The sequence below is a fragment of the Acanthaster planci genome, linkage group LG20 (assembly GCF_054643075.1).
Source record: "Acanthaster planci isolate LZ-2023a linkage group LG20, COTS_SCS, whole genome shotgun sequence".
NCBI classification, from domain to species: Eukaryota; Metazoa; Echinodermata; class Asteroidea; order Valvatida; family Acanthasteridae; genus Acanthaster; species Acanthaster planci.
Genome location: NC_141796.1, coordinates 4,061,298 through 4,075,868, shown reverse-complemented (window position 1 = coordinate 4,075,868; position 14,571 = coordinate 4,061,298). Strand labels below are relative to the sequence as shown.

General features: G+C 37.5%; 1 protein-coding gene across 5 annotated transcripts in view; it reads left to right on the top strand.

The window, feature by feature from the left end:
• lrriq1 (leucine rich repeats and IQ motif containing 1) overlaps positions 1-14,571 on the top strand; it is a 47,746-nt gene that overhangs the window by 3,492 nt on the left and 29,683 nt on the right. The window contains exons 2-8 of one of the 5 annotated variants that reach the window (XM_087130756.1): positions 41-126; positions 980-1,136; positions 3,340-3,428; positions 7,609-7,750; positions 9,306-9,529; positions 11,320-11,394; positions 13,934-14,073. In XM_087130756.1, coding sequence (XP_086986882.1) covers positions 52-126; positions 980-1,136; positions 3,340-3,428; positions 7,609-7,750; positions 9,306-9,529; positions 11,320-11,394; positions 13,934-14,073 — 902 coding nt within the window. In that variant the 5' untranslated portion in view covers positions 41-51. Of the gene's footprint in view, positions 1-13; positions 175-979; positions 1,137-3,339; positions 3,429-7,608; positions 7,751-9,305; positions 9,530-11,319; positions 11,395-13,933; positions 14,074-14,571 lie in introns of all 5 variants that reach the window. The other 4 variants (XM_087130753.1, XM_087130755.1, XM_087130752.1 and 1 more) reach the window with 4 other exon arrangements.

Sequence of the window (14,571 nt, the reverse complement as noted above, 5' to 3'; positions counted from 1 at the left end):
ATTTGTTACTTAGATGTTGCTTATGTGTGGCTTGATGCAGAAACTAGAAGTATGAATCCTGAAGGTGAAGAAGATCTAATTGAGGCAGACATCCAACAGTTGAAGACTCAAACGCTTTTAAAGAATGTAACTTCCCAGAGTGATGAGTATGAGCTAGAAGAGAAGTTGGATGAGGTACAGAAATATTAAGTAGTACATGTACACCTATTCTAGCCTTGTACTAGTGTAGGGATCATTCAGTGATGTACAGGTGTACATGCAGAATTTTCATGCAGCCAGCAGGACTAGCAACAAGTGAAAACTCTTTGTATCTATTGACTTATCAGAAGTTTGTTGAAATGTTTCTGTTCAAAACTTTTTGGTATTTAATATTTTCATAATATTTTTCACAATTTTTTTGGGTTACAAAATTGAAGAAGGAAACAAGCAACCAAAAAAAAAACCAATTCTAAAAAAACTAACAAACATAATAATTGTCTGTTTTAATGAGTTTTTGACTGTCCTCACTGTTCTGTAAATTTCTTTGGACTTAGCATTACCTCAATTCATCCATGCTAAACCCAACGATATATCCCACAGTGAGCTTTCTGTGGGATTTTGTTGTGAGCAATGAACAAAAGGCCGTTTTTCAATCTGTTGGATTCTGTCTTGTTCAGTGGACTTCCCACTTTTCTGTTGTATCCTGTTGGATTCAGCAGTCAGCAGGGTACATGTACTTGGAGAAAGCCTGAAGGCAGTAAGGGTTACAGTTACTGGTTTTACCACATTTTGCATTAAGCATGCATACATGTACTATTTGGGATGACTCAAGTCTGGACGCAAACATGAAAATACTGAAAACACTGGGGGGTTGCAAGAGGGACAAATTCAGTTGAAGTGAGAAACATCCAGTGTGAAAAGAAAAATCTTGTTTTAAAAGTATACTTCATTAAACACCAGAAGTTTAGGAGTAACTTGATCATTGATGTTGTCCATGTAGGTTGAGATGGTTGGCTCTGAAGATGATGAATTGGATGTTGCCGATAGTAATATGCCAGACAGCATACAGAAATACCTAAATGTCATCAACAAACGATCAGAAGGCTTGGAAAAAGACTTAGAGGAATGTGAACTTCTCTTGAAGGATGCTTCGCAAGGTACATGTACTTGCATTGACAATGTACATGTATATAGTTACATGTATTTAAAGTACAGTAATAATTAATCATGGGAACAGGTAATCTAAGCATGTGCATCCCTCTTTAGTTTTCTAAGATGTGATGGTGTAAGGTTACATTTTTCCTAGTTTTGTTTGCTAAAATGGAATGCTGCTGTAACAAACACCATCACGCTAACCATTCAGCTGCTTGAAAAATCAGTGCTCCCAACTTTTTTAAAATAGAAGGAATTTGGACAATTGAGAATTTAAGAGAAGCCAAAGACGAGTCACTTCAAAGCAGAAGAAAAAAGATGTTACTCTTCAGCATTTGAGTCACTGAAAATCAAAACTGTCAAATTCTTCAATATGTTCCAGCTCCATTTACAATGCACTTAGGTACTGTACTCACATAATACTTGTACAGTCGACTTTTGTTAATTACAAGGGCCTTGGGACTTAATAAATTAGCTCCTATTATCCACACCTCGTCTTACGCGAAAGCTGCCGTCCTGCTTGACGTATGTATCACCAATCGACCGTTCATGTGTACAAGTATGCATCATTTTGTAACATGAATTTGATCTTAAAACATTTGTTTATCAAAGTGAGATATAGTTTAATGAATGAAGACTTGTAATAAAGAATAATTATAAAATGTAAGAACGGAGGAAGCAGAATTTCCACCAGTCATGTCGATTTGGAGCGATGCAGTATCACATGTCCGCGGCCCCACACACTGTGATAAGATCTGCAAGTATGCACATAACGTAGGTACATTAACACTGTAGTTGGTAACCAACACCAGAGCTGGGCTTGTTGCACATAAAAATGGGAAGAAACCAGCTATTGGTGGAGTGGACAGCAGAGGGCAAATATCAGATTTTATTTTGGAAAGGCATGTGGGTTGGTGAAAAATTATTAGCGAGGGGTTTCTTCAAAACTTGGGGTTATTTTCTTAAACATTTTTTGATTAAAAACCACGATTTAGTCATGATTTTCTTAAATTGAGAATTTGTAGAAGTGTCAAAATCGTAAGGGATGATATTTTTTATGTTACGGTGGGGAGTGGGCATTTTTGGGCCAGGTGTTTGGTTACGGAACACACGTTTTATTAGTTTCCTAGGGGGACTTTGATCTTGGGGAATTTTTTGGGGGGGCAGGGAAAAATCAACCCAAAAATTTCTTTTGTTCACCACTGTCCTAAATATCGTAGCACTTTTGGCGGCACTCACTTGTGTTCAGACGGTATGATAGCTGCCACACAGAATTTCTACATGTACGCGTTAGGTACAGGGACCCCAAACGCCCATTGTTCGTTTCTCTTGCAGCACTGGACACACATGGCTCGATTTGGTGAAGGAAAACTGCAGCGCTGTTCCACTGTAAATGCATGAATTGCGGAAGCACCTGTCCAAATTGAGTGACTGGCTGATTGACAAGTTGCCTTCAAAAAACTTGTGCTAAATAGACAGTTATTAACCAAAATCTCGTAACATCGGAGCTCGTATTACACATTTTTTCTCTCATAGGAATGTGCACAACTCAGTTAGGACTGGCAAATATGCTCGTCTAAACTAGAGTCTCGTCTTACCCGAGCTCGTATTACCGAGAGTTGACTGTATAAAAAACAAATTCAAGCTTCTTGTAAATTTTGTTTTCTGTTTCTTATAATAAGGAATGGGTAATTTGGCAAGTCTGAACAACCTGCTATAAGAGTTACATGTAGCCATACAAAGGCTGTTCCATCCTTTTGGCTGATGTCTTCTCTTCATTTGTAGTTGTGACAAAATTTACCATTTTAACTATGTCCAACTTTCAGGCATTTTGCATTGTTAAGAAAAATCTTTCCCCAGACAATGCAAGAAATGGTCACAGCTGTTGTCTTGTCTCTTGATGGTACATTTTGGAAAAGGTCATTGCACAATCAGTCTTCAGTGCATTAGCAGCTATGTGTGTAATGTGTGTATACAGAGACACATGGAAGATTTACTCCATCATTCGGTTTTATACCCAATACATACTTGATGATACAAGTAAAACATACAGATTTATATAAAATCTGTTGTATAAATTCAGTAAACTTGGAATAAAAACCACCTGTTGGTGCCTTTGTGCCCTCATTAGCTTGAGCGTATTCACAAGTGATCATTTCTAGCACATTTTTCTTCCTGTTTTCCCATAATATGCTATTGATGGAATAGAGGATGGTGATGAATTCTACTACCAGTCTGCTGAGATGAAAGAATTGGCTTTTGTACTTGGAGAGGATCCAGATGAACTACGAGATAGGGTAAGAATAACTATACCCCACTCTTCAAATTTTCAACATTTTCGGTACAAAAGTATAATGGTTGGATTTGAGTAGCTCACCTAGGTTGACTTGGCTAATTTCACACACAAGTGGAATCTAGTCACACTGTTACTGACATTGTTATTGGAATTCTAACACAAAAAGAGTTTATAAAAATTGAAAGAGAAACCCAAGTTACTGGTACTACATATTACAGTAATCTTCCACGTAGAAATAAGTCGGCATCGTGTAACTCGTCATATCGTCTAAGTTGGCCTTTTGACAAAAGTCCCAATTGTCTGTAATGCATTTCCATTGAAAATTTCATTTCTAAGTTGGCATTTATAAGTCGTCATTTTGTATAAGTTGGCATGTTTTTCTTGGTCCCTTTTCCACAAAACCACCAGAATTCCTTTCTGTAAGTTGGCATTAAGAGAAAATCGTGCTTCGGTATCAGTTTCCTTCACTGCGGTTGCCAAGAAGTGTCAAGTAACAAGTCCCACACTGCTTGACGGATGTCCGTTTATTAGCAGCACAGGCTGTGGTTGATGATCGGCCAGCTTGAGTACATCAATACCAGTAACCCCTCTAGTGCTACACGCATGCACTCTGTCCATTTTAGGGGTCGCCTTATTGAATGTAATCATTGCTTTGTTCTTAGGGGCACAAGATCAATTATTGAATTTGCAGCCCTGAGGACAATAATTAAGAATGAATTTGCTGGGATTGACCATGGAGGTAGAAATAAACCAGGGTAAATCAAAGCCATTGAATTATTGCAAGGAATCATAATGTACCGGTACATAGGCAATACGTATGTATATGCAAACTAATGACCTACAGTACAAGTCGGCATTCGCATAAATTGTCATAATTTCTTGAGTGCCGACTGAGCCGGAGTTTACTGTATTTCTATTTTCTTACCCATGATAATGAGGTCAGTGACAGTGTTAAAATTCCATTTTCGTATGGAATTGCTAAATGAGGATGTTTTAACCAATAAAACTAGAATCCTGCTGTGGTTCCTTGCGGGATAATATTTTTTTACTACAACACTGTTATATTTTGCCAACCAAGTACTACATGAAAATGTCTCACTCTTAACACGAATGAAGTCATTATGTATCTTGAATCAAAAGCCATTGCAGGGTGACCTTCTTGTAGCTATTTGACATCCATTAAAATGTTGATCGTTTGTTAACAAAAGAGGTCTATTTCCTACTTGAGCTATGGGATGGTAGACTACATGGCTGTGACATCATTCCATCTCTGAATCTGCTTCATGAGCATAGCTTCCAGTGGCTGACCCTTGTAAGCCCAGAGTTATGGTATTGGAGCTAATTGAGTGGCATAGGGTTCAAACCTGGTGACTCAGGTGAGCTACTCAAATGTATGACAGTAAACACAACATGGAAGGAGAACGTTTCTGCCAGATAGTAGAATTATCAAATTTTGGGAGAGGCTAAAAAGAAATAATGTACAGTGTACATGAACTGGTACTCACTGCTGTAATGATAAGGTGATTTTTGGAAAAGGGACCTACATGTACTACTTCTTGAACTAGATTCATCAAGTTGAAGAGCCGTTCTTGTAGTATGTGTCTGTTGGGTATATAGCAGGAGTGAGATTCCTGCAGATTTTTCTGCATTTCCAGATTTTTAAAAATCTGATGTTGGTTTACGGATTTGTTTTGGGGTTTAATACTTTTGGTGGAATTATTTGCAAAATAATATTTATGTATGACTTGGTAAAGTCTAGTACAGGCAATCAAGAAGTACACAACCAATAGTGTTATTCCTTCTGAGATACAGTGGTATACATAATGGGTGCGCTGGAGCATCGATAGTATTGAAAGTGATGGCAGAATGGGGTACATGTATATTGTATATTTCCACGCATATGGAAATGGGTGCAGCGGGTCCAGAATATGCATATGAAACAAACCAGCAATACATACAGCGAAACATGGTTTTGGGTTGCGTACATATTTGTGGTGGATTCTGTGTGGCTTTCTACCGAAAATTGGTTGATTTTTGCAATGTTTCACAGGATATACAGGTGACTGTTGATAATTTGGCATAATGGCATATCAAATAATTGACAGAGATGGGGTCTTATCTCTTGATTAAGGTGCCAAAAATCTGTTGAGGTTTTCATGGTTGGAGGTGGATTATGAAGTGATGAAAGGGAAGATGATATTCAACCATTGGTGACGGCTATGATGTGGGATATGATGGTTTGAACACTCGAGGTACTTGATTATGTTGAGTCTGAGGAATTCTTCCAAAGAAACAAGCTCTGAATTTCATAAGTTCAGAAGACAATAGGCCTACTGTCAAACTGTATAATTAGACATACACAATATCATCTGCGAATGCACTGTTACCTCACTTTCGTTAATTGCATAAACTTTAATATGAAAGTAGTGCGGGTATCAGTGAGTACTAGTCCACATGTCATGTAGTCTAGTTAGTGGTCCCTGCATTACCTTATATGCTTCGAGGACGGGAACGAGTCTGTTATACTGGTACAAGTGCAACCATTTATCAGATTGCCTGGTAACCCAAGCACAAAACATATCATGGGTACCACACAAAACCGAATAAATGAGTGGCAATGGTTACTCTCTAACTTTCCCGAAGCTTGTCTGTCTTGTGCATATGCACATGCTATCGGCAGAATGAGATGTCTCACAGTGAGTGTGATATTATTGCCCTGTCACTTGATTGTTCTAGGCCAGTACCGGTATCTAAGACAGAGGTATGACAAATTATCATATTAATATTATGATGATTACACATAAACAATATGTAATAATTTGAATCTCTTTTTAAACTATACCAGGCAAGATATGGGATGGAGGGGTACCCCCCTTACCTGTCCAATCCCTATACACACTATAGACTATTGTAACACATCCCCCATAGAAGTCTGTAAAGAATTCCTTAGATTCCGATCAAACAATGACCAACACAAAGGCGGGGGGGGGGGGGAATTCTCTGCGTCCCATATCTTGCTTCAAATGTTTTAAACATGGAACTCCTTACATGTACTTGTGCATGGCGGATGCCATTTACCTGCTACATGTATGTACATGAAAAATAATACCAACCAAAGTTTGTGGGTTTCTTGTAGTGATCTGGTCTCACCTTTTTATAATTGCATGTTTTGTCTATAAGATTATGAAAGGAATAGCTCCAGATTATTTATGTGAATTACTTGATGTTCGATCGAATACATGCACGTTGCGCTCGACAACTTCTGGAGTAGTTTGTTTACAACAGCCAGTTGGTAAAACTAAATACTATGGTGATCGATCTTTCACAATATATGCTCCTCGATTGTGGAACAGGCTACCAGTAGCAATTTGCTCTGCTGACACTTTGGATACATTTAAATCTCGCTTAAAAACACATTTATGTAAGGATTATTACTTTTCTTATACTTGTTAGCTTTAATTTCTTCGTTTTATGAATATTTTAATTTAATGTTTATTTTTTTATTGCTTAATTTTTAATTTTGTTTTATAACTTCTGTTACTTTTGTTTTGATTATATAAAGTTAATTTAATTCTTGTATTTTACTGTATAGCGCTTTGAGATGTCGTTGACATGGAAAGCGTTTTTAAATAATTCATTATTATTATTATTATTATTACCTTGATTTACCGGTAGTGTTATTATAGGATTTTAAGTTTCCTCTCCCAGTTCAATTGTGAGAGGAGAGTCCACCTCTTGCTATTTTACCAACCAAGTGTCATACAGAAAATTATGAGAATTACATTTGTAAATTAAGTATTCTCTTATGCAGCATTCATAAGTATAAAACCTTTCTTTTTTTTACTAATTCACACATCATGATGTGGTTGACAAGCCCAATGGACACTCCTTGAGTAGTTTCTAGGACAGTATATGCGTGTGTGCATGTTTTCTAAAAGTGGAACAGCATTAAGTTTGTTGTATCACCAAGTGCTATCTAAACCATTGAGGGTGCTGCAGCTCCTACAGCACACCACTCCCATTCTGGTTTGCTGAGTTTTCATTTCATTCAAGTGACGTTTACTCGATACATGGTGTCTCATCAAGTCTAATCAAATTGTATTATTCTAAATGTACAATATTAATATTATTGCTTATAACTTGATAGTTTATTTTAATGCCCTACACATTCATACATGTAGGTCCTGAGTGAAGTTGAAGATGAGGAACGGAAAGAGTCAGATCATGTGAGAGATCATGTGGGAGGCCACCTGACAGACCCTGAAACTGACCTTGGAGACAAAACAGACTTACTACATCAGCAGCTGGCATTACATACAACAGGTGATAGCAATTGCTTTAGGAAATTTGGGGTCATATTATTCTTTGTTCCTTTTGACTTCTTGTAGTTAGGTTTGATGTACATTGTACACTTAACCCTTTAGTCCCTGTTGCGCCGAAAACTGCTCGGCCCATTACTCACTGTTGTGCCTGAAACCATCCCAAAATCAGTCCTCATTTTGTCATGCTGTATTATTTTGCCACACACGAACAGCAACCACTATAGTTATATTGAAATGGAGCTTGAGACTTCCCCTTTTGGATAAAATAACGAAAGATGACTGTTGCTGTAGAAAATATGATGTAATGACCTTTCAAATGTCAAAGCACCCAGTTCCTTCAGACGTTTTGCGCATGATGCATGTACGGTAGGCAAACGTACATGCACATGTATGTATATGCATAGTGTGTGTAAGTGCATGTATACCCTGTGTCTGCATCATGGCGACCTGTGGCTTCTGGAGATCTGTGGCAAGATAATTTTTGGAAGGTTATTTTGCCTTTTGGTGGCGTCTGTTTATGGAACTCTTGCCTGATCATGCAAGTGGCATTCACAGGTAGCTACTGTATTGCAATGTGTAGGAGCATTCCTACAAACTAAAATTAGGCAAAGTAAACCCCAAACGACTTTGAAACGACTTTCAGCAAAAGCTAATCGAGACTTTCAACTTAAATAAATGCCAAGCAGTTTACAAATTTGGGTTTTTTTTTTACGTGTCCATTGTATTGTGTTCTTATGTCAATTTTAAAATTTTTTATTTTTTTTAAATACATGTATGTAGCCTAGCCCAGGCCTATTTCTATTTGGTCCAACATCTTCAGGAGAGGCAAGTTTTCTTCTGAAAAGAAAAATCATCTGCAACAAAATGACATTCCCCGACCCCCCAAAAAAAGAATGTGGTTTTACTGTTTCTAGAATTCTTGTCTTTTCAATTCCTTTCAATTTGTTTATTGTTTTGTATATTTATGTCTTAAGGTCAAAGGTTATGTAGAGGTGAGGTTGCTGTACGTGATGTTGAGGGTCAAGAGGATTTGTCATTAATTGCATAAATTTTTCTTCAAATTAAATCTAAGTCACAAATTTATAATGATGCTTGTCTTTGTATGTAGAGGTCAAAGGTCATTAGGCCCTATGTGTCATATTTGTGACGAAACATTACCAGTGTGATCAACCAGTTTGGTATGTATGTTTTGATGATTGATATCATTTGCAAAGGCTAACCTGTTCTTGTTCGTACAATTCCCGGTATTTTTATTACTTTTCTCATTTCAAAAGGTCAAAGGTCATGAATGTAAGGTTAAAGTAAAGAAACAAAGTAATTGGTAGAAATGAGTTTTTATACTCTTTGAAATAAATAATACTTGCTGTACAAAAGAGTAAATAGGACAAGCAGTGTTTCTCATTGTTTGAAGGAGGTTGTGCGGTGTACCACTGTGTTTTTCACAATACTCTCCAGTGAACAAATGATCAATAGAGTGCATAAGTATAGGTACTAAGAGGTTAAATAGGTCTGTTGATGAACATATCAGTTAATCCCCTATATTTTTGTGTCTGAAGGTGAGTTGACAATGTTTGGAGCAGCAGACTTTTTGGAGCAAAAAGCTTGGAAAGACTTACTGGAGCTGGATAATAAACTGAAGCAACAAGAACGCGACATGCTACAAGAAGCACAACATCAAATTCTGCAACAAGCATCAAGAGATAAACTGAAGGATCAGAACAGGTCAGCCAAACAAAAACAACATTCAGATGAGCTGAAGCAATTGCAGCAGCAAAGACAGGTAAACTAAATTCACCTTGTCCATTTTTGTCTTCATGCTTTCTCTACCAGTTCTCTTCTTTGGTTCCAGGTCTATTGCTGTCTAACTTCTTACTTGAATTGTCGTTGACTTTGTTCTTCATATCTTAGACATTCTTTCCAAATTAGAGAAGTACATGTAAGCCACCAGTTTGGGGATGTCTATTTCAGTGAGTTGGCAAGGAAGTCCTATCACGGCACACCCTGTCAGGACATATGCACATCTAAACTCACTGCATGCACAAAGATCAGAGTCTGCTAGGCCGCAGCTTTTCATGTTTGCTGCAAAGTGACCAACTCTTGATCGCAGCCAGCTTTCTAGGAAGGTTGCTACCTTGAGGATGAGAGGACCAAGCTTGGAAACTGGGAAAGTAAAATCCTCTGCTTCAAGGTTCTTTATTTATGGATGGAGGGGTTTCCTAGATTCAAGTCGGTGTGGAGCTTCCAGTTCATAGAGGGTATCATGCAGCATGTAGCTTAGCCTGGCAGCTTTGCAAAACAGTCACTAGCAGATGTTGTTCCATCATGTCTTGGGTGGCAAAACACCAGACAGGAATGGAAGGTAGCTCACTGGAGCAGAACAGATGCAGCCAGAAACTATTTGCATGGCATCATGAAGGGGCACGTCTTTGTGTACTTCACGAGTGTGAGCACTTTGGGCACAAGCAGCAGCACATGCAGCTGAAGATTTAACAGTACTGAATGATGTACCCCATGTTGGACTGGACAAGCCTCTAACTCTGGCAGAGATCTTGTTCATGAAGTTTTCCAGATGGCTTTTGAAGGTCAACCTTCTGTCCAGTTTTACTCCAAGTATGTGGAGTTCGGCTCAAAGCTGAGTAGATCTCTACTCTCAAGTTTCACCTTCAGTCGGTAGTTTGCTGTGTAGTTTTGCAGGGGGAATATTGATGAAACTGTTTTGGCAATGGATAGTTCTTCAGGTACTGACATATGATCTCCATATCAGAAGTCAGCTTCTCCTCTACTTCTGCAGTGTATGGGGTGGACACTGTGAGAGCAACATCATCAGCCTACGCATACACATGTAGCATTCAGCAGCAGTTGGTATAGATGTTATGAGACCTTTCTGGTATTATGAAATCAACCCATACTGTGTTGATCCTATGAAGAACATACAGTACGCTGAAAATTGGATTGATCATTCCGATAGAATGATATTTGTGGGGAGTAAAGCTGAATTGGATAGGTTTGCATTGATTGCCTTGTCAGAAGTTCAATGGCAGAAAAGGGTTGCATGTATAGTAATGAAACCAGTTTTGGAATTCACTTCAAATCAGCTTGAGCATAGTAATGCTCATTTTCAAAATTATTAATATTTCGATCTGTTTTGTGTTTCTGTCCCTTTTCCATTGTCTGTGCATTGGTTCTTTTTTGTTTGATGTTTATTTTATTTCATTGTGTTAGATTATAACTTTTTCCAGCTAGCAAGTGGGAATCTCACTTGTGAGTCCACAGAGACAGAGAGTGTAAGAGCCTGCATGTTACACCCATAGTCCTATGTAGGTTACACTGCATGCATTTTGACATTGCACTTGAAGAAGAGCAAATTAATTTGCCTGTGAGAAAGTTTCTCCTAGCATCAAAATGTCAGACCTTCAGACTTTTCAGCTATGCATATTTTAGGTTATTATAGTCAGCAAAAAGTTTGCAACAGATTTTGTATTTTACATTTTTAAATTAGTTTGAAATAGTTTTCACTGAAAAAGGCTAATAAACCAATATTTCTGTTGATATTCTTATGTGTACTTGAAGATATTCCAGGAGAAGGCAGAACAGGAGCTAGAATTAGAATCCAAGAAACGCCAAGAAGACTTCTGTAAGCACCAGGTATGTGTTTTGAAGAAGTACTGTTATTCATGTTAAAGTGAGAAATATGTAGAGTACTTTGGTGTGATTTGAATAACCAACAGAGATAAATAATGAGACTGCTACACTCAGACACACTCTTTCCTCAAATTGGTCAATCAATTGTAAATCAGATCACATATGTACAGTTAACCTTGGATAAGTTTGACCCAATGGGACAGACCGACTTCACCCGACTTAGGTGAAAATCTGACTGTAGCAAAGATGATGTCTCTACACAGTCATTGATCTCCAAGGAAACAGCTATTGAAAGCACACATTAAAGTAATTCCATTGTGATTCTAACATCAAAGCATGATTTTATTTCTACACCACATGTTCATATACAGCTGAAAAAAGCATATTTCACCAATGTGCCACATGCATTCATGCCGTGAGTGTCTTCATGTTTAACAAGTCTTAACGTACATTTGTATTTAGTCCTTCCACTTTATCCAATAGAAGATGGAGCTTGTGATCATGGGCACATGTTGACTATTTTCCTGCTGGAAATACATGCATGTGTGCACAGGGCACATGGCTTTGTAGATTTGGACAACTGGAGCGTGCAAGTTGTCACCACTGTATTTCCAAAAAGCTTGGGACAACAAATCAAACATCTATGTAAAGTAAAATGCAATGAAATGAAAACTGCACCTAGGCAAAACTTAACATGCCAGCCGAAAACGTTACTTACAATATAGAAAGAAATTTGATAATGGGAGTTGGGCCGGTGACAGAGCCCACGCTTAGGATAGGAAAGTCTGCTGCTGAGAATGTACATGTACAGTATGTACAATGTATGTACAAAAATGAAAGCATGATCAGTCATGCACAAATTCCTTTTGAAGTCAAACTCGTTAAAACAATGGTGTTTGTATGTCATGATCCTGAGGAAACTTTGCTTCAGTATCTCCAACCTGTGTATTACATGTAGTTCATGTTTGTACTTAATGGCTCGTTCAAAAATAATGCAGCAGTGACATCAGTAAGCATTCATAAATGAAAGTTTAAATTTCTTCATCTTTTTTTATCATCAAAATTTACAGTGCCACTTATATAATGAATAAATAAATGAAATAAAAATCTCATTCACATATGCACTGAATATGATCTAGCCAAGGATTAACATTGAAGAGTACAATTTTATACAGGGTTTGATAAAAATCATGTGATTATTCAGAATATTGAATGAAGACTTGAAGCAGAGCCCAGAAAATTATGATAAAATTGACTGTGCACTTAAACCGATCATTAAAACTTTGTTTTAAATATAAGAAACATATGTTGAACTGATGATAAATAACTCAACATTAGGGAAAATCACACGCATGACGCAACAACAGCCAACACGCATTGCGGTTTGCATCGTTAGTTAGTAGCATGCATCGCATGTAAAGTGCGTATGTCACGTCTACAGCTACAGGCGGTCATGTAGACAGGCTGTCCAGTACTGTGTATGCAATACAATACTGGTGATGCTGGACAGGGTGGAAAATCTTGCATGATAATTGCTACAAAGCCGGCAGATTGGAGCTTTAAAAATTACCAAAACAGCAAATAAATGTGCAGACACTAGCATTTGTTACTTGACTCAAAGAAATCTTCATTAAATGCGTTATGTTTTGATCGTTTTTAAATATGCTTGCCTGACATTTCATTGCCGACTTCAGACATAATTGTGCCTCTAGCTAGTGCGACTGTATTTGAATGATACCCAGCGGGGCCCATTTGTTTAAGTTCCATAGATTACCAACAGGAACCAGTGTAACTGTGCAACCAAGTTGCTGTACATGTCAATTTCTTCTTTGTTATAAAGATAATCACTTGCTTTGGGGCATGTGATTAGTAAGGGAGATTGCAGCATACCTGTGTACAAAAATTGTGTATTGAATTGGGTTGAATTTTTATGTGTGGCCTTTGACAGAAGTGGCAAGTTTCTTTTGCTGTCCAGTGTACCTGTAAGAAAATACAGGTTTTTTTCCTTACTTTTTTTAACCTATTTTGCATGTAGATTTTTGCCCTAAATCCTTATACCAAAACAATTTGCGGGGCAGGCCAGCACATGTTTGAATATGGGATGGAATTCAGAACAGGGGCCTGTGTCAGTGACTGAAAATTGCTATACCAAATGACCTCTATAGTGAACATTTTGTGTGGACACGGCCATGTTCATTATAGGGACATTCCACTGTATATGATTTTTAAAATAATTGTTACTTGTGTTTTTAGTTTAAAGGTTTTTTTTGTTTGATGTTAAAATGGAATATATCCAGAACATACAATCATTCCATAAAGGACCGTGAAAGGGTATTTCTGTCTCAAGCCCCAAAACTCCAGTCCTGTATGTAGTATCAGTTTTCAAACTAGTCTTCATTCATTAAAATTCTTGTTAGCATTCAACTGAAATTCAGTTGTCAGCTCTAGAAAGTACATGTACAATATGATACCTTGAACATTTCTGTTTGCTGAGGAGATATTACACTTTGGCACCCGTGCATTAATGTGTTTTGCATTTTAGGCTGAAATTGAGAGATTTGCCCAAGAGACAGAAAAGGAGAAACAAGAGTTTGAACATCATCTTGCTGCTGACAGGGAGTTTAAAAGGAGACAAAGATTGCAAGCAGCAACACTCATTCAGGCTGCAGTGCGCTCATATAGGTGAGACATTTGGGGAGAAATCTAGGAAGTATATTGTGAAACCAAACAATTCCATGAAGAAATCTGTTTTGTTTGTCAAAGTATAATCAACTACTTTTAGTTCAGGGTTAATGGTTATTATTTCGGGCAAAAATAGCTTAATTGTTGTGAAGCATTTTCAAGGTAAATGTGGCCTTTGATTGCTATTAATGACCACATGTCTTATGTTTGAGGAATTTTATTTAAATTTTATAAGTAAACTGATATGTTTGTTAAGATGCATCACACATTTTGGTCTCCAATCAGTGGATATCTTTGATTTACATTATGTAAGATTTGTTTGAAGGCCATTAACTCAAACCTGTAACTTGTGACTTGTTTTACTTGGTTGGGTCACATTTGCATTTGCTCTACATATTTACAGGCAGTGGAAAAGCTTGTGTGTGTATTTCTTGGTATTCCGTTGTTAGGTTTTTAATGTCTTTGTGTTGATGTGTGATTCTGTGTCCCGTGTAATAA